This window comes from Pseudochaenichthys georgianus, chromosome 1, assembly GCF_902827115.2.
Source record: "Pseudochaenichthys georgianus chromosome 1, fPseGeo1.2, whole genome shotgun sequence".
NCBI classification, from domain to species: Eukaryota; Metazoa; Chordata; class Actinopteri; order Perciformes; family Channichthyidae; genus Pseudochaenichthys; species Pseudochaenichthys georgianus.
The window spans coordinates 18,845,866-18,870,882 of NC_047503.1; the positions used below are offsets into that span (position 1 = coordinate 18,845,866).

Consider the following 25,017-nt stretch of genomic DNA (forward strand, 5'->3'; position numbering starts at 1 on the left):
GTGATAGTGAGCACTTCTCCTTTGCCGAGATAATCCATCCCACCTCATTGCTTTTTTGGGGGGGTCCGAAAACCAGGCAGTATCTGGTGTGAGGGGTAGGGGTAGGGTTAGGGTAATGTTGTGAATCGAGTGGCCTGTGTTCGTCGTCCATTACATACGCCTGCCCATACCATAACCCCACCACCACCATGGGCCACTCGATTCACAACATTACCCTAACCCTAACCCTTGTCCTTGCATGGTTTTGTGTGAATCATTCAGATGACATTAGGTCATACACACTGTAATGCTTAGTGTTAGATCACAAGATAAAGGAAGAGGGTAGTGCGACCTTACACGGCGCGAGACACGCTGAATTCTACTTCTCATTATTAAAAGAGGAACTTTGTAATAAAATAACATCCAACTGCTTTATTCTGCTGTCTTGCATAGCCTGTGAAAACAGTTGTATAATATCTAACGTAGCTCTGTAAAGTTTGGACTTAACACTTAAAATGTTTAAAAAAGGCTGTGTAATAAAGTGATGGTGGTCTGAAAGAAGTGGCCATATAGGAGGCAGGGTGGGATGGTCTAATAAAAGACTCTCTTGTGCTATTATGGGAATTGGGCTTTGTTTAAAACCAGGGGCTTAAATTCAGTTTGAGTTCCCCAAATAAAACAATATTGTTTTGTTGAAGAAGTGCAATACAAAATCACTGTATTACCTGTTTTAAAGGAATGCTCCTTCCCCAAAATGAATTACTTACCACGTGTTCTGCTCGTTGAAGAAAACGGACAAAACGGAAAACACACTTCATAGCCTCTTTGATAAACTTTACATACCATCACGGGTCCACATTTCTAGCTATGAAAAAAAGAGCTTTCAGGAACATGTTTCTTGTTTTATCTTTCATCACTTTAATCAGCATTACAACCCACAAAACCAAAGTCATGATTGAAGGGAAGTTATCGTGTATTTACATTGCAACACTGACTTTTAGCTACTAATCTGTAAACACATGCATGATATAGACAGGCTTGCATTGAAATAACTTTGTGTTTTAGTAACATACCCATATTACTTGTGGGGGAAACTTCTGTAGCAATGGAGAGTCAGGACTCAAAGAGACACGAGGAGAGCTGGATCTTTGATGGGGATGGTTTATTCGGAGTTACGGCCGGAGACAGGTGCTGTGTCACGAGTTGACACAGCGGTTGCCAAACCAATTCTGAAGAACTCTTTCTGCAGCTCGAGGTTTTAACTAGTTCGGAGTTTAATAATCAACATTCTTCATCAGTGAAACTAAACAATTATGGACCCTGAATCTAACTAGAGCTCTCGTCCATAGAAAAGAATGTGCGTCAGGGAACCTACATCCCTGAACAGTAAACTACCTCATGGCGGCTTGTGCTCTGTCATAGACTGGCAACAACAATGCGCCCAAGCTGCCCCTCCTTAAGAGAGATAGCAGCAATACCCAAGGCCGTAGAACTATGCCATGGGAAAGGAGACAGTAAAGAGAGAAAATGATGAACTGGGTCGAAGGTTGAATACCTAAGCAAATTATTCCCTAACATAACTGACATATAATTCCTCAGATATGCTGATCTGCGTGGATTGTGAAACAGGCGATTTGGCTGAAACCAAACTCATAAGCATAATCATTCCTAAGCTAAATTAATTATAATTTAGTGGTGCTGATAAAGTTGAATCTAGAAGCTGTGCTCTGTTACAGCCAGGTCTGTTTTCCTCTGAAGGAATACAGACACAAGTTTGAAAGATACTTCAAGTTGAATTCTGAACCATCAAAGAGAGCATCTCTCTTGAAAGATTTTGCCTGGGGTCCTGGGAAAGTTTGAATGGATCCTCAAGGGGTCTTCATTACATGAAATATGTATTTATCGCTGATAAGTACCAATACTTGCCCAGTCAAATAAATGTCCCCAGCTGTCCACAAATGTAGTTTGTCTTTGAAGTGATGGCATGGTATTTCAAAGATGCTTCATGTTACATATTGTGGTGGAAAGTTTCTGTATAATATGTGGAATAAGACTTTATAATTCTGTCAGATGTCTAAATGGCAGTGCCCAGAGCCGCTGGCAAACACTGTTAACAAGGATCTTTCCATATGGAACCAGAGTCAATGGATCATAATCACACAGTTGCTGTTTACATCCCGAGCCTCAGTCGGCACAGACAAACACGAGCTTTGGAAAAGAGCTTTTGGCTGAATTTCTCCAAACCTGGCATCAAAATGTTTTCCACCAGTCCATAAGGACACTTACAACTGCAGATCAGATGACTGGAGAGATTAACATTCTCTGTTGCCCTTTATTTAGCTGCCACATCCTCCATCCTCCCCCTCTCGCCTCCTTTTTAAACACCTCTCTTTTCTTTGTCTTTTGACATCACATAGTCGGTCTCGTTTGTTCAACCTATTTGTATTTTTACAAACTCCTAACAGTAATAACTTTTCATAAAGCAAAAACCAACATCATGAAATTAGAGGAAGGTAACCAAAAACAGTAGATTAAAGTTATGGGTAGCAGATAGCAACTAATAGCTGACAGGAAAGCAGTACAGAAAGGACTCGGCATCACTCATTTTTCTTTATCTGATTCAAGTACTGTAAATAGTCAGCTTTAAGAATGTTTTATATGTCATTATTATAAACGGTTGGTCGCTGCAAAAACCTTATTGTAATCAATCATATCCCAAAAATAGCGAGGACAAAAATTGTAAAGAAAACAACGAATTACTTCAACTCTCATTTTATTTTTGTATCTACTGTTGTTTTATCAAAATGAAACATAAATAAGAAAATTGACCGTCCAGCTTACTTTTGATGGAAGTCTGTGATATTGGTTGTTATTCTGAAACTTGCCCTCTCCTTGAACAGAACCTGATTTTGATTTTTTTCTTTTTCTTTATATCATTCATCACCAACACCAAGTTTATTTTCCTATTGCATCACACACTACTTTCTTTAGAACAAATGTATGTTATTGCTTTGAGCAAATACAAGTAGCCTACTGAACCAATCGATGTACTGCACTGCACTGTGGCTTCAGATCAGTCTGCGGGCATCCACAGCTCTGCTTTGCTTTTATAGTGCATATTTTTAATCAGAAGTGCTGCTTACACTTTTTTCATTGCTCGAGTGGTTTCATTCTGACGCTACAAACACCAGTGGCACACTGTCAGGAAAGGTACACCCTATTGTTGAGGTAAAGAAACATATTATGCATCTCATGGTGTCATGGTGACTTCGAGGTGACAGATTGTGCAATGCACGAAGAACAGCGCGGTAGTGAAAGCGTTGTGCACTACATGTGTGATAAAGATGGCATATTATGTGGTTTGAGTTTCCTGTGAAGAGGAGAGAGACGTGATCACAAGACTTACCGGACACTGGTTTGTATTTATGGTGCTCGGCAACAAGCAACAGCATCTCTACAGAAAGATTCATCTGGCTGTGTTTTAATGTCAACAACCGCGACTAGATGCTACTGACAATAGGGCTGTTATTATGTGTTATCCCAAACTACAGCCACCCTATTATTACATCTGTTAAACAAATATGAGCATATCAAATGGCTTCAAGAGGATAAAAATGAATTTACAAAATACATCAAACTTAGAAAAATATCTGTGTTTCATTGTGCGCTGTCGGCTGAAGTCCATCTGTGGTGTATGCTGGGAAAGAGGACGTGTTGGTCCCCTTTTCGTGAATACGATGTCTCAGGAAAGTACTTAAATAAGGCACAAATCTCTAAGACTCAAGGGTGAACAGATTTAGACTTTGGTGTCAATGTTACAGATATGTCTAATAGGATTAAATGATGATTAACATTTCAGGGGAGATGAACTTCAACTGCCCGGTTGGCGCAAGCATACAACCTCAAGCTGTCATTTTGGTTTGAAGCCAGTAGTGACCATTGGACGAGATTATGAAGTGACCAGGGAAGAGCAAGGCCAGTAGGGTCAGATACCTTTAGAAAAGAAAGTTATAAATTATAAGCTAACGCTAGCTAGCTTGGTTAGCAAGGTGTACTGTATTTATAATTCATAGCAACTGTCTTAACAATAATGATGCACATTTTTGTGAGCATTTTTATCTTAGCTGGTTCATAATTAACTAAATGTACATCCTGCCATGGGAAAATTGTTTACTGAGCTCACACTGAGCTCTTTCTGCAACCAGTGAAGTCGCCTCCTGCCGGCCATTAGTATACAGGCAGGTTGAGGGCATTGGCTTTACTTTAAAGACCCTTGGTTTGTGCTAAGTACTTTATGTACTTTACTGTACTCATATTATTTGTAGATGACTGAATTATAAAGTAAGTGATTTATTCTTCAGTTGTTTTGAATACCTTACCTGTTATTCCACAAACATGTGCTTCACTGTTAAAACTATTAGAACACGACTCAGAAGCCAGTACCTCTTGCCAGAACTATGTCAAGCCAGGTTGCATGTCTGTCTAGGATGAAAATATTGCATAATATGCACTTTATTAATATGGAGAGCAGAAAGGACAGTCCCAACTAATTGTCGTTGCTGTCAGTTTATTTTCATCTTCTGATGCAAACTATCAAACCGACGTTTTACAACACTCGCTTGTATCAGCCTTCATCAGGGTCAGGGTGTCTATTCGTCAGTCTTCAGGTGTATGACACAAGTACACATACACAAACCCTAATACATACAAACTCCTAAAGGAAATATCTGCTTCCACTATTTTAACTGGCTAGTAAATAACTTTGTTTTCTTTTTGCTCCTGTTTTTCTTAGAACAGCTGCCTCCCAAGTGAAAGTGAACCAAAACAGTACAGCTGCGGGCCTTTAAAACCAAAACACTCTGAGGGGATAAGCAAACGGATGATAATCATTTGTGGTTTGGATACTTCTAGCCACTCTTAGGACTGCACAATGTTGTCAGTTATATTGTAAATATAAAAGTATTGATTTGAGCTGCTTTCAAGAACTGTAGAGGCACAAAGACGTGAACATATCCCATCTTTTGTGAGAGTAACTTGGCATAGAAGCCCTTTCTGTCAACACTTAAGATATTAGGTGGGGTGTAAACTCAGCTCCACAACCACGACAATCCTGCTCCCTATCACCCCATCAGTTTAACCCCCTACATCCTGAAAACACTGCTGTTACTACAAACCACAGCTTATCGCAGTCCACCAGGTGGAAACCATAGCAACAGACTGGACAGGCGCCCCCCTTCCACCTATCAGTTCCTGAGGAAGCTCTCACCTCATTTGTTCCTTCCTGAGTGATCTCACATTATTACTGCCGGGGAATTACGCTGGTCGTTATTCAAACATTCCCTTTTAGTTATTATTTTGTAAAACTGAACTAATTAGTTTGTGATATTTAAAGCTAATAAAGGATTTCTGATCCTGATTTGAATATATATGGTCTAGAGAAAAATAATAATGGGGAGTATTTGCGTCTCCTTGTGTGGTGATAGAGCTACATGACGGATTGCCTGCATGTTGGTTTTCTTTCCTCGCCTCTTAATGCTAACGTAAGCAGTGTGTGTTCCAGAGTCAATGCAACACTGTGCAACATAAACCACTGCAATGCTTCTGAAACTGACAAACTGTCTTTGCGAGTGTGTGCGCACATCCCTTTTCTAGGATGTCATCTGGACTGCGATGAACTTCACTGTTTATATCAGACTCCATTAGAGACCATATGTCCATGTCTAGTTAAAATATATACAAAGGCATACACCGAGAGAGGGGGGGGATCAGATGTAATGAATCAGTTCCCCCTCTGTCTTTTCCAGCTCGATAGCCCTTTATTATTGTGAATTAAAACTGTTTGTAGATTTCCCTCCTCTAATATCCTATGTTTGCATTTATTTAGTGCCCTTCAGCCTCCCTGCCTCAGTCTGTGTGTGAAGTGAGGGGGTGGAGTGAGGTGACAGAGGGCAGATGTTTCCTCCCCAGCTTTGAAGATGCTTGTTAAGATGGAAGAGAGGAATATAGCGGAGGTTGGGCGTTTCACGAGGGAGGCCACAATCACAAACAGCAGATACAGGCTCCGGCCTGGCAGCAGCTTTGGAAATGGTAGCTCTCTTTCCAACCTTTGGCGAAAGCCACAAACCTTAAAGTTGAGCTAACACCTAATTTAGTCATAACTGCTTGCAATAGTCTCTGACAACATGGCCCGAGGGAGTCATTTTGCAATAGGTTTGTCTGATCAAACTGAACTTTGCCTGTTCCAGAGGAGGCCACAGTCCATATTTACTCAGAGCTGCAATGATCAGCCAAGTGTTTTGCTTATTTTAAACTTAGGGAACACACTTAGTGATTTAGGAAACAATCGCGTGTCTGTTGTCGAGTCCATCTGTCCCTGCAGTTGTTGAGGGTGTGAAAGCTCACATTGCTCTTGGTCTGAAGGCAATGGGTGTGTGCCTTTTTTATAAGGCTACATATTGCCACCATGTGGTTGAACATATTACTTTGTGAAGCACTTCTTAGATTCCCGTTGTATAATCTATCAAATATAAAAGCATTAACATGGTCAATTGGCAATATATTTTAAACATAATGGAACCGTACGAAAATAACCGCAGTGGGGGGGTGGGCTGCTTGACCATCTCCTCTCTAATGCTTTGAAATACATAACAGGGTCACACTTGTACAAAAAACGTGAAATATCTTAATGGAAAATAATGACCCATGTGCACTGATCACTCAGGAGGACTTAAAAGTATTAAACTGACTTGGCCGTCTCAGTAGCCCAGAGGTTCGAGGGGAACTCCACATCAAAGCTTACCGGCCTTGGGGAGAACTACTACATGTGAGACAGCCGTTGTATAAATCCCTTTTGTGGCTCCAGGGGGAGCTTGTGAAGTCAGCGTCGGCTGGGTCTGAAGACAAGTCTGAAAAAGATCTGGGGTCTGCACTTAGATCTGGGGTCTGCACTTAGAATAAAGGGAGCTTACCAGACCTCTGCCTGAGGCTATATACCTCTAGTAGCATAACATACCACAAATCTCAAACAGCCAGGGATCGGGTTGCATTGTGGGTGACGCAAGCGCCAGGTTTAGACAAAGAAAAAAGTGTGGAATGAAAAAGAGAATCTCATTTCTGCTGCATACATTTTTATCCCTTTTTAAAAAACGAATAATAGGGAGATTATTCATTGGCATGCTGCTGTCTTCTGCACATAGTAAAGTGCACCTTAATGAACAATGGCGCACAAAACAGTTGTATTTTGAAGGTTTATCATTCCATTTAATCATTTACCCTCTCATTGTTAACCCTTTTGAAATAAAACCCACATTTGGCATTAAAAAAAGACCCTCCCCGGGTCTATCAGTCCTGTAGGCAAGAGGAAAAGTACAATACTCCCACTTCTCTGACTCACCTTCTCTTCTAAAAGATGTTTGCAAAGTGTCTCATCGAGATACACTTCAATACCTCTGTAAGACATTTTCATGACAACCTTATTTTTCATTGAAATGAATTGGTCTTTATTGTTTCGATATTTAACAGCATGATAAGGGCTTTAGATCCGGTGCTTCATTGTGACCTTCTTTCCATTTTGGAAGTGCAACAGTGTCGACTTATCCGATGACATAAAGGGAGGCAGAGGGGGTGCAGAGGCATTCCAGCCGAAGAAACTCCCACACACATTCTGGAGGACGTCAGAGAAAAGCTTTCGCAAGGGAGAAATGAGACAGGAGCAACAATGGCAACAGTATGAGTTTTCTATAAAAGTACAAACCTAACCCCATATGCACAATTAAACCTAGAGGTTAAACAGCATTGATATATTTCAAGTGAAAATATATAAATCTATTACATATAATTTCCCCAGTTTTTGCAGTATTGACCGTCTTGAAGTCAATAATCCCGGTTTGCAGAGATTGTGAGCGCTGCATAGTTTCTCAATCAGATGGAACCACAATGGATTAAGCTGTTAAAAAGAAAGAACAAAACGGTTAACGAAACAAGATTAGAGTGTTAAGTAAAGAGGTGACGGTCAAATCAGTTTGTTTTAAAATCCTCAACCCAAACCCGAGCTCACCTCTTATGATGACTCTGGCCAGCGCCTCACTGGAGCCGATGTGGTTGGTGGCCACGCATTTGTACGTTCCGGCATCACTCAGTTTAACGTGGGCTATCTGCAGACTCCCATCCTTGGTGGACTCTGATCCCGGAGGCAGACTCACCCTGCCCCCCCGGCTCCACTCAATCTGAATGGGATGCGTGCCGAGGGCGAGACACTGCAGGCTCAGGGCGTCTCCGGGCTGCAGCCTCACCTGGTCGGGCAGGCTGGTGGCGTACGGAGGACCTGCACGAAGGAGAAGACTTTCACTGTAACCATGAGCAGCGACAACCTGCATGTGTTGATCATCTACGCTGGCCACTCACTCTCCACCTCCATCTGCATGTATGCCTCGCTGTAGCCATGTATGTTGGTGGCATTGCAGATGTATTGCCCTGAATCCTGGCGCCCCACGCTGTTGAGCGTCAAAACTCCACCAGACACTGTGTGTTTCCAGGGCAACGGTGCTCGCAGCTTGGACCAGGTGATGACAGGAAGCGGGGAACCTGAAAATAGGAAGAGGAAGAGAAGATAAAGGGAAAAATGAAGTGAGAGCAGCACTGAGAGATATTGAAACACAAGTAATGTATGAACATCTTACCGCTGGCCTGACACGACATTGTGACCGTGTGTCCATCCACCACCGTCATCTCTGTGGTGCCCACTGAAGCCACTGGAGCCCCCGGCTGCCCCTGAACTATGATCTTAATTTTTACCTTCGCCACCCCCTCACTGTTTTCAGCCTGGCAAATATAAACTCCTGAGTCCTCTGGATGCACTGCAGGCCACTGAGAAAAAACACATTATTATAGTCGATTTGTAATGTTAAAATGTGGAAATAAATGAAAGTATAACTTCATATTTGACCTGTATGGTGTTGACATCATTTGTCTCCTTGGTAACCAGCTGCAGGGTGGAGCCCTGCCGTTTCCAGGTGGTGGTGGGGCGGGGCCTGCCGGTGGCACGACAATCCACGGATACAGGTTCACCCATCCTGACCTGCAGGGGCCCGGCCTGGGTCAGCTGCACTCTAGGAGCATCTGCCAGAGAGAGATGTGTCCAGTATTGACATTAAGCTTTGATTTTGGTCCCACACCACTCCGCTCCTCCGCTCCCTTCACTGGCTTCCGGTAACTGCTAGAATCCACTTCAAGACAGTGGTACTTGCGTACCATGCTGCGAATGGATCTGGCCCTTCCTACATCCAGGACATGGTTAAACCGTACACCCCAGCGCGTGCACTACGCTCTGCATCAGCCAAACGGCTCGCTGCACCCTCGCTGCGAGGGGGACCCAAGTTCCCATCAGCAGAAACACGTGGGTTTGCTATCCTGGCTCCAAATTGGTGGAATGAGCTCCCCATTGACATCAGGACAGCAGAAAGCTTACACACCTTCCGGCGCAGACTGAAAACTCATCTCTTTCGTCTCCACTTCGAGCGATAGAATTACTAACAAAGAACTGCTAACAGAGCACTTATATACTAACAAAGGACTGGCTTACCTAAAGCCAGTTGAGTAGCACTTGAAATACTGGGCTCTATGAAACCTGATGTACTTTATGATTCTGTTTTCTTCAAGGTTGTGTCTTCCTGGTCGAATGCACTTATTGTAAGTCGCTTTGGATAAAAGCGTCAGCTAAATGCAATGTAATGTAATGTAATCACGCTTGAGCTAAAAACAGCTATATTCGATAACAGTGTCTGCATGTCGTTTGGTGCTCAGCACCATGATTGGATTACTAATTGGGCCTACCAAGCACAGGCCCAGGGTCCCAAAGTGTCAGGAGCCCACCTGGCCTTTTTACCTTCAATATGTCACCTATAGGAACTGGTACTGACCGGGGACAGATGCAAAATGAGAACAAAGACACTCTAACTATTAAAGAAAGACACAACATTACTACAAAGAGGCACAAATACAACAAAAAGCTAAATCTGTTTGTCTTGCTCCTACGCACGAGTCAGCACCTTCTGTATGTCCATTGTCTCATAATTGGCAAAAACAGCTCCCTGTTGAAGAACACTGTGAGAGTGAACCTGAACATTAGAGTTTCATGATGAACTTAACACATAAAGAAGCTCACATTTGACATTGAGCACAGCCATGCCGGTGCTGCGGCCCGCAGAGTTTGATGCCATGCAGCGGTACTGGCCCTGGTTCTCAGGCCGGGCCTTAGCAATCGTCAACACAGAGCCATCAGGACCAACCTTAGCGTTGTCTGAAAGAAAAACGTAGAATTCAGTGGAACTCCACAGATTGTACATTTGGTTTGCACAACACGTACATGTTATTTCTCCTGACCTGGTAACGCTTGGTTATTGGCTCTCTTCCACTGCAGTTGGACTGGAGGGGCCCCGCTCCCCACCTGGCATCTGAAGCTGGCAGACTCCCCTTGGCGCACCGTGGCAGCGCGGGGCTCCACGGAGACCACGGGAGCCTGAGCAGACACTGCACAGAGATATACTGTCACAGGTGATCACACACGCACGCACACACACACACACACACACACACACACACACACACACACACACACACACACGCATGTACAAAGCAGTTCTGTGAACCTTTAGACTAGTCTGTCTGGTTAAATACAGTGTAAACACAAACCACCCAAAAGCAAACATGCTGAGCAAATACACAGTCTGACAGGAGTGCTTTTGATAACAAAACAAAAAACATAGAGCTGCAGAAATAAAACTAAATTCTCTCAAAGACACTGTGTTGTCGAGGAAAATTTAGTTTCCCTGTGCTTTAAATTGTATATTAATATTTAAGTGTTAGTTTCTCATAATTAGAACAAAAATGGAATGCCATGACGGTTGTTTGTTTGATTTGCTCAGTTGTTGAGATGTCAAATTGTTTCTGGCAGTGCTCACATTATTAACTAATAAGATTTTAAAATAATCGCCAGCAATGCCTTTCCAGAAAGACCCCAAACTCTGGATAATCAACAAAAACACTATTTCATAGGGCCTATTTCTTTCAGCAGGAAGGAGCTCAAATGAAAACAGCTACCAGTGAGGTCTGAGTATTATCTCTAGGATTCAAACGGCTTGTAAGAAGACAATAATGAGGATTTTATACTTGTATTAGTTTGTGAGCAGCAATTTGTGTGACACTCAATTACAGAAATAAAATGTACATCTCTACTGACGTCATGCAGATTAAAAAAAGGAAAAATTATAATCGTGTTCAATGTAAGTCTGATGAATTACCTGAACATAAGAGAGAGCACAGGATCAGAACCCCGGGTGATGAATCCATGATGAACAGTCTCCAGTGACAAATCTATCTCTCTGTGCCTCTGTCTCTTTTTCATACAATCACTTTCAACCTTTAACCCCTAACTTACCATTCACCCCTTCTCCTATTCAAACATTGTCCACACGTGTGAGTCACGTAGGAAGAGTTTTAATGCCATATTGTTGTGTGCAGTTTTCATTTTGTTTGTTTTTTTCATTCAAAATTGCAACGTCGGTCTACATTTTGATGGATATGCTGTTACAGAGGGGTTTGCTAACAAATAGCTCCCTTGATAGAATAGGAACAGAAGTTGTAGGACATGTACTGGTCAATAGTACCAAGCTTGAACCTTCAATACTTTCTAAGTGTGTTAAACTAGTGCCTGGAGAGTCTTCAGAGTACTGCCCTGCTTTCCAAGAAGTGTATTCCATGTTACACAGAACATATACTTCAACCGTTAATACTTTCAAATGGCTGCTACACATTTACAAACTGTTACTGGTACTGGATGTGTATTTTGTAAATGGTGTAATTTCTACTTTTATCTTTAATTATTTGTATGCATGCTTCTTAATTTATATGAGGCTATATATGGCTCTTTACTTGCTGTAACAAAAGGTCTAAGTGGCTGGTGAATGAAGACTCAAAAGACTCCTAAAGTGTTGTTGTGATGTGTTTTTGAATTTGGTATGTTACTGAGTAACCTGGCGTATATTCATAAATAATGCTTTAAAACATCATCAAATATGAAGTGAACTTAAAACACAAAAGATACATCAAAAAGAACTGAAGAGAGGACGATACGTGTAACTTCATAGTTTGTAACAATAATCTCATACAAATGTGAAAAATAAGGATGTCAGAATAAATGGGTAAATGGGTCACACGTGTAATGAAATATGTTAATGTAATGATTTGTAGTGTAGTTTTAACTAAGTAAATAGGCTAGTAGAACATGTACCCTATCTTGCATTCTATCAAATAACTACAATTGATTGTAGTTATGTGATAGTCCCACACGTTTTGTGCACCTCAGCAGCTCCTTCAGCTGATAAATGACCAATATATTTAGACAAAAAGCCTGTTTCTGTTTATTCACAATTAAAGATTAGCAAGTAAGAGAAAGAAATTGGCAGGAAAACTTGTCAAAATATCAAGAATTGGATTATTTGCAGTTCCACTATTCAACACTAGAGGGCACAAATGAACAAAAACCCACATGATCTCATTGGTACAGTGTGATCTAAAACTGAACCGGGGTCAGTCTTCCTTAAAGCCTCTTTGGTTTAGCTTTCTTCAAAAGCATGGAAGATACAAAATATATATATTGTATTAACATTTGTATGAATTAAAACAAACTCAAACCAGTTTTTTTGTCTGAAGCAAAGAAAAATTTAATAAGTGACAATGTTTTTATTTTTGGTCATTTCTGCCATCTAGATGTTTTTTGTTGTATTCTCTCAATGCATTTTTCTCAGTGACAACATTTTTCTTAAAAAACTTCAAAGAAAAAATACAAAATAAAATCGTAGTTTAACATCTAAAAATAACCACATGCTTTTTTTTATTCTTTTTTTTCTTTCCTATTTTAACTTTCTGAAATAAAATAACAAACCCACATCTGATCCAAGGCCTCATACAGGCCCTAAACCTTCATACAGTGAAGGTCTCACTGCAGGTGAAGCACTACATTTAAAAAAAAAAAAAAGGATTATTTTCATTATTTACTTTTCTTTTTTGAAAAAAAAAACAATGGAAACATTGTGTGAGTAATAGTAAAAAGAAAAATATAAAGGTGTTAACACATTTGTCAAGTGAAGGGGTTAAAATAAAAGATGTTAGAAAGACTCGGCATCACAAAGCAAAACAAAAGAGAAAAGTTGCAGAGTTTTGGTAAAGCTCTGTTTGTTGTGTGGCTGGAGGTTAGCCTACAGTCTAGGGTTGTATTAGTCTGAGGAGCAGGGTGGGGGGGAGGGTGGAGCATCAGCTGGAGGTGACGTAGTGCTCGCACTCTTGGTGGGGGAGAGATGGGAGGAAGATAACCGCCATCATCAGCCTGAAGGAACAGAATCACAGTGGGTTTACAGGACGTTAGCTGGAAGAGGAACGAACACAGCCTCAGATCCACTCGCCCTGTGGATCTTTGTGAACTCCACACACATGCGCTACATTTAGGAACATTTACATCTTGAGCTTTTTCATACAAGCTGTGGCAGTTCCTGCATAGATGGGCCATGGGACAGGTCAACATTTGGCAGTAATGCCACTCGTATGGATACCAACTGCCATGAAACGCATCATAAGAAGATGGGGCAGCGCTGGGTGTACGACGTGTATCATGGATGTTCAAAGAGAACTGGGTACAGAGGCATGTGAAGCCAAAAGCCTGACTCAAGAAAAAACAAGCTGATCTTCCAGCGTTCCTCCACATCCATTGGGCCGTAGAGCAGGTGCACTTATGTTGTCCTTTCCCCCCGCCTACCAGACCCGAAGTCACATCCAGTTTCAGCTCAGTCACAAACTATAAACTGTCACGGATTCATTCAGTTCACTTCAGTGGCGTCTTGTGATTGGTTGGCTAGCTCTGCACAAAGGGTCTTTTGCCAAACTGACATTTTATGTGCCTGTCCCTGAAAGTTAGTGCTTCCATTCACAACACAGCTACTGGAAATTCTCTGCAAAGTTAGGGGGTCTTGAGGTGGGATTTTGGTGGTTTAGATTAATGAACACTTTGGTTCTTCACAAATTATGTTAACAGTCCAGTAGATGCTCTTAAAATGTTTTGTGTTTTTTTTTTTACTTTTGCCAATTTCCTAACTAAACTAAGGTAAAAGAGGAGCATAGTCAATGCTTTCCCTTTTAGCAGCACCACTTGTTAGTGTGAATGTTGCCCTTATTGCTCTGCAACCACTTAGTGTTGAGACTTAGTTAGTGATGCACTGCAGCATATGTAAGGGAACTACATCAATAGCATCTACAAAACCTGTCACACCAAACCGCATGCTAACACAGGGAAAGGCTGTTACCATGACTACTCAGTAGGAGAGTGTGTTACTATAGCAACAGTGTGTAACCATAGCTACTCACATGGAAACGGAGAAGAGGGAGGAGAGTATGACCAGGCAGGTCCTCATAACCTCCCGTCAGGAGTGTAACACGGGGCTGGGTATCCTCCTGTCGGCACACACAGGAGGAACTCCTGTCAGTCACCCAATTGACATTCAGAGGTCATGGCCAAGGACACATTTCATTGTTAAACCCAATGAGTGTACTACAATATTCACCTCGTTTGGAGAGGAGTCTGCAGACTGACTCCAGTGTCTGAAGTAGGGTTGTATGAAGTACTAATGTCAGTGTTTTACTACAGGGGATGGACACTTTCATTTGACACCGCAGAACACACAAGGTGCTGGTTGTTATGCAAAGTGTTTTTTGCCCTGAATTTGTGTTTAAACTTTAGGAACTTTCTTAATTGTTTGTTTCACTGAGTTAGCGTTAGTCTTTAGCTCCATGTTGTGAATGTAGGCTACGGAAATACTGATCGCGGGAGTGTTCTGGCAAAGATTATGCAATACGTATAATTATACGTATTATGTTTGAAAACATTTCAATCCTGGAAGAAATCGGATATATTAGGCGCTTTCACACCGCAGTACTTTTCCCACAAAGGTTCATCAGAACTTAGTTCATGAGAACTCTTTAGTTCACACCGGAATAAGTCCCTGGGGGTGGATTAGGCAAATGAAGTCGCTGACGTCACTTCTTCTTCTTCTGCTTTGGGTTTACTGGCAGGCCGCAAACAACTTCACGGCGTATACTGCCGCCCGAAGTCCCCGGCCGGAAGTCCCCGGAGTTGGGGACTGGCTTCAGTAGAAGCTGCTGGGACTCCCAGCAGCTTCTACTGAAGCCTTCCGAGTAAATCGCCAGAACGCCGACACCTCCTCATCTCCACCACTCCCATGTTTTCTTTTGTGTTGCCATAAGTTAGTCTCTCTCCATTTCTGCGCTGGGCTAATGCAAATGATAATAATGCTAATGCGAGGATAATAAAATGGCGGCTTCACATTTTTTTTTTGGAGTTTTACGGGCCGTGGTTTGCAATCCGCCCAGCCAATCAGACATAGGAACTTTTTTCTCCCATGAAAGTACCTGCTTTCTAGCAGGGACGGAAAAGGGGGTAAAAGTGTTCTCATTAACTAATTTTAGTTCCAGATTTTTTGGGTGTGAACGCAACATTTCGGAACTATATCGGAACTAAAGTGGGAAAAGTACTGCGGTGTGAACGCGCCTCTTGCTATTTGTTTTAAAAACAAATCATCACTGAAGAAATGTCTTAAACTTTCTGAAAAGTTATTTCATCACCATTTGTATGTGTAAGATTATAATGGATACATTAAGGTCAGAGTTATCTTTAAAGTTATCTTTGTTTTGGTCAAATTATGAAAAGAGGACAGGAGGGTCCTGTACCTGAGTTTGGTGTTCCAGGGGAGTTGGCTAGGCTTGCCTGTGAAGAAACACTGGTTGCGTCCACAGCTGTCTTCACAGCATACCGGTTAGCTTCCTCCTGCAGCTTTGCAACATTCCTCTTATACCGAATCCTCTTGTTTCCAAACCAGTTGGCCACCTGAAGAGGAAAATACAAAGTCAGAGGCAAGCCAGGAAATCCTGCTAGCTTATTTTAACCAAACCATGTCCAAGTTAGGGTTAGGCCTGTTGCCAAAATCTTTTCATACCAAAAAACGTTTCTAGTAAACACAAACAACATCTCTCTTTTGCTAACAATTTTGAGCATCAATTTGAAATACATTGTGCTGGCTGGCTCAGCACTGAATTGAGCATGGCCTCCGGTCACTAGTGGCTCTGTGAGTTTGTTCAATCATTACTGTGTGTTAATAGCCTCATCATATTGCTGATTACTAAGGTTGCAAGTTGTATTTTGAGCCGCATTGCGATCAGCACAGGTTGCTGATGTAGGCTGCTCTTTAATTTGCCAGAAGCAAATCATTTGATTGGCATAAATCCAAAGCATGGACCATAAATCAACCCAACATTACTCAGAGTACTAAACAGTCAGTGTATGTGTCGTCCTGACCTGAGATACGGTGATGGAGCACTTCCTGGCCAGGTCCTCTTTGGCCTCCTCACTGGGGTACGGGTTTGCCAGATGGGAGTAAAAATATGTATTCAAAACCTCTGCCGCCTGCTTGCTGAAGTTTCTTCGTTTCCGTCTGGCAGAAAAGGGAGATTTCAAAAATTAACCTTCAGCGCAATAAGTAAGTACACTTTAACACTGAAAGACTGAAGTTAGGAAGAGGCGGGAAACTAAGTGTGCAAAACATACCTGGCATCCAGGAACCTGGAGCGTAGGATCATGACGGCTTCACATGTGCTCTGCTTCAACTGCATCTGGATGGTGCTGAACTTGCGGTGAATTATTCCCACCATTCGCTCGATCTCTTTGGGTGAGATGGGCCGCGTGCGGGACTGCTCCCTCAGCAGGTTCATCACGTGGTCAGTGAATTCATTGCATGCCTGTGTGGGAGGAGGGGTGAGTAGGTCAGGTATTGAGGTGAGGGAGGGAAAAAGGAAGAACTCAAACCAACTCAAACATTGGATGTCAATTTCACTATCAGATCCAGTTAAGTTTAAACTTGAGTTTACTTTGGATAACACTGGTGGCCAGAAAAAGGTTCTTAAAGGCTCAGTCCTGTGTTTATCTGACATTACAATTACAAATCTATGACATGAGTGAAGTTTCATATCTTGACATCTTTGACAGAAAATATAAGCAATGTTTTATTATCATAATGTCTACCTGTTGGTATTTCTCCAGCTCGGCGTGGTACATCCGTCGTATCTGAGCGAGCTTCTCTTTGTACTCGCTGTGTTCTACGTTGCTTTCGGCGGGCGACCCTCCGGCTGCCGCGGCAACCACCGCCGCCGCTGCAGAGGCCCCGCCCCTCTCTGGACCCGCCACCCCCTCTGCTAGCAGCATGTTGTCCAGGCGCATGATCTGAGGGTCCGGACCGTCTTCGTCCTGCGCTCCTCGGATGCTCAGGGCTGTGAAGAAGAATAGGAACAGTTACAAAATATCTGATGGGATTTCTATCACAATTCTATTTAAAGTCATTCAGAGTTTAGATCTTTGAATGGTCAAAATGTGGACCAAATGTAAACATTAGCATTGAGAATAGAATGAACGTTGAAAAGAGATGGAAAAATAGAATAATAACTTGTATATCCTGCTTATGTTACACGGAATTGTTAAGAATTTCTGGCTCAGTTATGAGAACATGAAAAACAAGATGCACACTGCTCGAGCATATGTAAGAAACACTTCATGACATCAGTAGACGGGAGCACATAACCCGCTGAAAGTCAGGTAAACTTTTTAGCTGCTTACAAACAATTCAGTCCAATTAGTAGCTTGTTTCAAGGGGGCTCATTTAAATATCTTAGCAGATAATCTCCATAACATCTTCTTCCTTCATAGCATCTCAACAAACATGAGGTTTATTATTGTTTGGACTGCATTGTATTCTTTATTTTTTTTTGTGCAACTACGGTTCCCCTAACAGCCAGCAAAGAGATATTTTGCCCAAAATAAGACCCAGAACAAACATATTTCCACACTAAATACAGATTCTTCAATATCTATAAAACAAAACTCTATTTCCATAAAAATACAGCCGACCCAAAAACAAAGAAAGGCCCTATTTTCTTTAATCTGAGGTCCGAGACGCTTTGTCTGGCCAAGTCTCTTCCTAGATATCGTGCAACAACAGCCGGCTAATGGTCTTAAGGTGGACATAGAAGTGAAACATTGCAATAACCTTCAAAGGAATTAGATTTTCTTAGATAACAAAAAAATACAGCACAAACAGAGCAGACACAAACAGAGAGCTTCAGAGAAACCACTGCCCCAGGAAGAGCTGACAGTAAAAATACTGTATGATAAAGAAATCACAGCCTGAGCTGTGTCGGTCGGGGGCTGCCAGGAGATCAAATCTTAAGTGGTGTCTGTATACTGGAGTAAGAGAAGAGACCAGGGTCAGAGACACAGACAACAAAAACCACTGCCAGGGTGGAGGTGTATACATGAAGAAAAAACAGTAGCTGTTGCCATGGTAGTGATGCCAGCTTTCCTTGGCATCCCCGTGCCCAAAGAGAAAACAGCCACACATACACAAGCATTTTGGCATACACACACAGCTGTTAATTAACGCCAGCTCTTAAGGAGCGACTAAAGAGCCAGTGAAAAATTAAGGCTCATTTGAGAGGTCGTTAATTTGCACAGCTATGCAAATTAGGTGGCAATTACAAGGTAGTTCCAGAGATCACATTCATAATCCCGCAACGAGGGCGGTGACAGCCTCTGCATCTGGCTAACAGCATTTGACACACACACACACACACACCTATCAACATTAACTATCAGTGATGGCCTTCACTTTTGCCAATCTATCAGACACACTAGTGATTTCCCAAACCATGTTACAGTAGTGTGATGTGGTTACAAGGTGAAATACGGCTGTAATATTGCATCCAAATGTATGTATACCACCCCTAACATACTGAAGTGCCAATTTAACCAGATAACAATATAAACCAACTACTCAAACACATGTTTGACTTGCATGTACACCTGTGACCTGAGATTTTCATCGTCATAACTACACAGTAGCTATGTTCGTATGACAAAATAAAAACCTTGAACCTTGAACCGTATGAGTGTTTTTCTATGGCTTTAGATCACAGACTGTAAATCAAATCCACCTTTTCCTTAGAAGTATGGACAAATAAATAATAACCAGACAACCAGTTGGCAGAGAAGTGCTTCGCCACATCTGCATCCCCCTTTTTCCTCCTTCCTTCATTGATATGTCCATCATCCTAACACCTCGTTTCCTGCCTCAAAAGTCCCTTATTTCTATTTTCTTCTTGAAAATCTTTGATAAGTCAATGTTTTTCCCTTCTACCTTTTTCTGAGATAAACTGTAAAACATGAAAATCAAAGATAAACGTTTTTGTAATTGGAAATAAGGGGTTGAAGAAAGCTATATGTGAGAAACAACAAGGCCCATCACCAATCATTTAATTTAACAATAAAGTAAACCATACAAACTAATCATAGCCAACAACATGAACATTTAGTCTCCAAGTCTCTAAAATGGCCTAAAAAAATAACTTTCATCAAGGTCGGAATTGGATAAGACAGCATCAGTTGTAGGTATGTGTACCTCATAAATCAGCAACTAAGGATTTAAAGCGGGTAAGACACTAAAAACCCACTATACTCAAAAGGGGGCTGGGTCCCATTACTGTTAATTACTTCATAATTAGTCTAGAGTTTGGGCAAGCCTTCCAGATTAGCACCCAGTGACTCACACTCGGTGCACAGGATAAAGAGATGAGCTGCGGCCCATGACGCCTCGTGGAACAGAGCGAGTAAATCCAGCTTTTGAGAGCACAGTCGGGGCTGTGGGTGGCAAACTGTCCCCCCACTGAGAATCTGTTTGTAGTGACGGCTGACAGGACTCCGGGGTCTGGAGATTATCAAGTGTCTGCCAATCCATGAAACAAAACCATTACTGCCTCTGCCTCCAACTCATCCATCAATCTGTCCCTCTCTTGTTCTTGTCGTTTGTGTTCTTACTTTGTATTATTTTGTTCCTCTGAAAAACATCCCAGAAAATAGAGATGTTAAAAATAGAGTTGAGTTTGGAAGGCATGTTGTGTTCCCAGTTTGTCTGTTTATAAAGAATATAGTATAAATCATCACCAAAATATGTGCTATTTTTAGCCAACTCAATTTATTACCACAAGTTGAACTGTTCTTTTTGGAATTGATGGTCAATAGACTTCACACTATACTGGCCCCAGGCTCTGGAACACTCCATGTGAGGTCGGCCCAGACACGAGGGGTTTTAAATCCTCACTAAAGACTCACTTCTTCTCCATGACCTTCTAGTCAGAGCGGAGCACGACACCTGACTATTCCCTGTGTTTTTTATATTTCTGTTGTAAATTATTGTCTTTTATTGTGATTGTAGTAATGTGTTTTTATTACATGTACAGCACTTTGGCTCGACCAAAAATCGTTTTTAAATGTGCTATATAAATAAAACTTGATTTGATATTCACGCACATTTTTTAAATTATTTTACAAAATGTACATCGGAAGACCGCAGAGGCTGTCCATTTCAATGTAACACCCGTAACTCAATGAAAACATTATTGAGTCATTGTTTTGCAAAGAACATGGAACAATCCTCATTATTTTGTCTCAATTCGCTAAAATACCACCTTTTTCTGAAATAAAAGCATTTAGGGACAGGTCAAATTCGACCGCAAGACAACAGGAAGGTTAAGGAGAAAAGAGACATTTAGGATAACAGAGAAGTGGGAGGATATATCCAGAGGAGGATGGGAGCATATCCGATGAGAGAACAGGAGTGTTTTAAACTGTCGCCGTCATGTGAGGAGTTATTTTTAATGGTTCTAACTTGGGACAGAGAAGAAGAGAACAAGACACTGACAGCAGGAAAGGGAGGCAGCAAGTGGGGACTGGTTATGTCCTAAACTTCCACAATAATCAGGGTATGGAGACTGCTGGGAAGTCCAGACAACCACATACAGAGAAATGTGAATTTGAACAGTTATTGAGCATATTGCATTTGGATAAAACAGTGTGAAGGCTCAACAACAACAATGGAAACAAAGGGATATTATTAGGTATATATTCCCCTTTTGTTTCATCGTTTGTATTTGGTCAAAAAAAGCCAACGCCAACAATCAATCCATCCTAAATGAGTAGTTTCAGATGCTAACGGCTGATACAGCTTTTGTGCTGCATAGCTCCAAAAACGACATCTGTCTGGGCTATTTTTGGCAAAAACTAAAGTCGGGCTGTTTTTAATAAATGGCTGAGCCTTAAAAAATAGTAAACCTTGAATCTGTCGCCTGTTACTGTTATGAGTATCTATTAGACCGTATATTTTGTAGTGTATGAACTAAGAGACGGTGAGAGAATGATGAACTTAGAAATGATTATGAATATTATTCTGTTAAGGTCTTTGTATATATGGAATTGTCACAGTTAAGGAAGTCTGTGTTAAGGAGCGTTACATTTGATTTTCTCTATTGTTCCACATACATTTCATTTGGGGGGAAAACGTACTTTGGTCCCTGAATTTAGGCTTGGAGGCCTGTAGAACCTGTGCTTGTTTATAGTAGCATCTATCCCTGTAATAACACCAGCCTTATCGTTTGATCATCTATGACTTACAGGGGAAGCAGTCATTGTTCTTTATTTCATAACAAAGCGAGGCACTGAATGAAATGCATGAACCCAGATCAGGTTGCCTTTGTTGGCCACACGGAAAGCCAAGAGCTGCAATGAGAGAAGTGATATAAACAAACAAGCAACTTTGTGACCAGATCTGTATATCTGGGCTGAGTGTGAAAGATCTGAATGACAGTGAGTAAGGGAGACACTAGTTGCCTTGGAAACTCTGCATCCCTCCTGCAGCCAACCTCAGGGTTCCCGTCTCTACCTAAGTGAATGAAATGAGGAAATAACGAGGGCAGTGGTGTGTGTGTGTGTGTGTGTGTGTGTGTGTGTGTGTGTGTGTGTGTGTGTGTGTGTGTGTGTGTGTGTGTGTGTGTGTGTGTGTGTGTGTGTGTGTGTGTGTGTGTGTGTGTGTGTGTGTGTGTGTGTGTGTGTGTGTGTGTGTGTGTGTGTGTGTGTGTGTGTGAAGGAGTTCTCCACTCCAAGTTAAGAAGATGTCCCCTTAATTCAAATCTGCTGCTGCATCAGTAATCTGTGATTGAATGTCAAGATCTAATATTTAGGTATGAGATCTTTGTTACAACCATTCAGCGTATGCGGCTGGAACACATCTCTAGTGTTAGTAAACCAGATCAGACAGTCCCGTTGCTCCCTTGCAGTCAAAGCAGTTGGTTATGCCTGTGACAGTGGTTTGGCAGGAGAGCATTCAGCAGAGGATTATTTTTTTAGCATATTCCCTTTGGAAAATGGGGCACAAGAGAGGCAGAAAGTGTGGCAGTTCATAATAACTGGTAGCAGTAGATAAAGAAAGGCAGGGATATGCCAACACCTTTCTCTCTGTCGCAGACGTGTCATAATTGTTTCACCTCAACGTGATGATTTATTTTGTATATTTTTATTATTCCAAATGTTTCAAACCTAGAGAAACACCTCTTTTCTTTGTTTTTGCCAGTTTTTACATCGTGTCCATTTGTTTTGGAGAGAAGACCGCCGCTGATAATACCGTTCATGGTGAACCTCCTGAACTGAAGGATTCTTAACCCAGAGAAGCGTTCTTCATCGACCCAAATGGCGGGGAAAACAACAACTCCCATGATCCCACATTACTTCACGGAGCCACCAAACTCCTTTTATTCTCAATTTGACGTAAAATGGCGAAACTGCTATAAGCCTGAAGATCAAAACAATGTATTTTATCCGTGGGGTTAACCTCGACTACCTTAATTAAAGAGTTCAAATCTTAATCAGTATGCAAGGTTTGCATTTATTGGCTGATATTACAATAAATAAAGCATTGGAACAACTTACCTGTCCTTTCTTTGATCTCACACAGGACACTGAAGAGGGCGGGCTTCATTCTGTGGCAGTTTAAAGCATGTTTCCTTTTATGGAAAATGACAGACAGAGAGACAGAGATTGTGGATTACAAACCGTTCTTTGGTTATATGCTCTCTGTTACAGGCCCTGACATCCATCAACAATAGATCATGCAGACACATTGCCAGTCTGTGCTGAACAGACTGGATTCAGATGAGTGAGTGTGCAACCAGACCTGTTCAGGAGTCTGACTGAAAACAGGCCTGAGCACATAGTTGTCTAACTCACATAGACTAACTCACCTCAGTGAAGAAAGGCAAGAAGATTGAAAGCACAATCATGCAGAAACTTAGAAAAAGTTAAACGACATGGAATAGGGATGGCACAAATAATGAAATACAATGTTGATACTCTATCATCAAGACAGGACACTTTCTGTCACTTTCTTGCCTGCACACATATCTTCTGAAATATACTGCTTCTTAGCCGTTTTTTGCCAGTTTAAGAACATTTGATTTTGCTGATTGTGTCGTGCGTTTGCCCCAACATGTTTTAAAACTCTGTATGTAATTATTATGGTATTGCATATTAGCAATCACGGTTTCATTCCTGCTTCGTTAAAAAAAACGTTGGACAAAGTCATTCGTAGTAGTTTACTGCCGAAGCTTCAAAACAAATATTGGGACAGGCTATAATACAACGAATGTGAAATGTATTCCACTATTAAACTTTAATTTAAAACAATGTCCTAATATGTACAAGTTATATATTTGTAATTGATTGTTATGCATTTGATATTAACAAAATAGTCTTTATTTGACAAAGTCCCATGAGTTACTGTGTTATTTCAAGCGGAGTAAAGTTGTCAAAAATATAATATTGACACATTGATACTGAATAGGGTTTAATACTCATTTTATGCAGAATTGATACACAGGGACTGGATGTGTTTACTGCTCTTGATACATGTGTTTCATCTATATATACAAATCTAAAATGTTATGCCATCAATAACAATATTTTCCTGTGGTATCAAACATAGTACTTCATTTTGATAGTTTCTAACATGTCATATTGAAGTTATAACTCCAACACTGGTGCCATGGAGCCAGAGCTGGCTGAGCTTTGTGTTAAGTGTTGTTGATAAGGCCTGTGGGTCGAAAGGTGGTGATGCACAGCTGGAGAAGGGGGGCACAAAAATTCCAGCACACTGTGGATGTGGGGGTTGTTATTACAGTGTATAACAGTGAGTATTAAGTGTGTGAATCCATGCAGCTTGAGGGGGGTACAGTGATGATGATATCCCCCCCTGTGCATACCCAAATCCCACTCTTAAACACAGTGTGCCTTCTATCAGGCCGTATGTTATTACCTGGCCTGGGCCTCATCGAGACTCTCATCTGTGATGACCATGATCTGCTGCAGGATCTCCCCAATGTCCTGCTGCTGCGGCTGACCCATGTTGTGATGTTTCCTTATGTTGTCAGGGTCACCCACATCCTCGTGAGACAGTCCACTTAGTCCAATATGACCCAACATCATGCGGGACTGGTCGTCCATACCTACAATGTGGCTCTTATTGTGGAGGGAGAGGTGGGAGGAGGAGGATCACTAGAAAAAGGGGTTTCCTTCTCCAACTTTCAGCACTTAGAAAAACGAGAAAAGTTTCCCATAAAAAAACATTCAGGGCTCAAAACTGAGTGAAGTGTTGCCTCAGCTGGAGCTGCCTGCTGGTCTTGGTCTGAGTAACAAAGGAAAAAAGACAGAAGTGCAGCTGCCCTAGCATTTGCTTATCGGAAGAAAGCAAGAAAACGCTACAAAACTAAGGCTATATAAAATGTGGTTCTTCTTTGGCATGGGAGGGGTCGGTTCACAGAATATTAGCCTTTAGTAAGATACTGTTGTTTTTACGAGTAGCCTCGCGCGGGTACGTACGTCTTTTCTTCCCCTGAAAAGACGACCGGGAGGCTCGACACAATTACAAAAACTGGCTTGTTACAAAGCTCGTTGCTTTTCCGAGAGGCTGCTGGGTTCATGCGTGTTAAATACAGGTCTGCACGGTGCTATAGCTTTATCTAATGACCCGGGAGCCCCTTTGATGTCGT

At 41.6% G+C, this 25,017-nt stretch overlaps 2 protein-coding genes across 4 annotated transcripts; both read right to left on the bottom strand.

Annotated features, from left to right (window-relative positions):
• Positions 1 to 7,451: 7,451 nt before the first annotated feature.
• Positions 7,452 to 11,385, bottom strand: LOC117453698 (basement membrane-specific heparan sulfate proteoglycan core protein-like). 2 transcript variants are annotated; one of them, XM_034092624.2, is made up of 8 exons: positions 11,277 to 11,385; positions 10,360 to 10,506; positions 10,142 to 10,276; positions 8,924 to 9,096; positions 8,658 to 8,844; positions 8,383 to 8,562; positions 8,036 to 8,302; positions 7,452 to 7,924 (listed from the first exon to the last, which is right to left on the bottom strand). In XM_034092624.2, exons 1-8 carry the CDS (start codon positions 11,323 to 11,325, stop codon positions 7,920 to 7,922), a joined length of 1,143 nt encoding a protein of 380 aa, XP_033948515.1. In that variant the 5' UTR covers positions 11,326 to 11,385; the 3' UTR covers positions 7,452 to 7,919. The 2 variants fall into 2 exon arrangements, with proteins under 2 accessions (XP_033948515.1, XP_033948506.1); XM_034092615.2 differs by having other exon boundaries at positions 10,360 to 10,521; positions 11,277 to 11,375.
• Positions 11,386 to 12,371: 986 nt separating this feature from the next.
• On the bottom strand, positions 12,372 to 24,573 carry LOC117465843 (pre-B-cell leukemia transcription factor 1-like). 2 transcript variants are annotated; one of them, XM_034108932.2, is made up of 8 exons: positions 24,285 to 24,573; positions 22,904 to 22,977; positions 17,120 to 17,364; positions 16,646 to 16,836; positions 16,397 to 16,532; positions 15,772 to 15,928; positions 14,392 to 14,478; positions 12,372 to 13,360 (listed from the first exon to the last, which is right to left on the bottom strand). In XM_034108932.2, exons 1-7 carry the CDS (start codon positions 24,470 to 24,472, stop codon positions 14,435 to 14,437), a joined length of 1,035 nt encoding a protein of 344 aa, XP_033964823.1. In that variant the 5' UTR covers positions 24,473 to 24,573; the 3' UTR covers positions 12,372 to 13,360; positions 14,392 to 14,434. The 2 variants fall into 2 exon arrangements, with proteins under 2 accessions (XP_033964823.1, XP_033964900.1); XM_034109009.2 differs by lacking the exon at positions 14,392 to 14,478.
• Between the last annotated feature and the right edge of the window lie 444 nt (positions 24,574 to 25,017).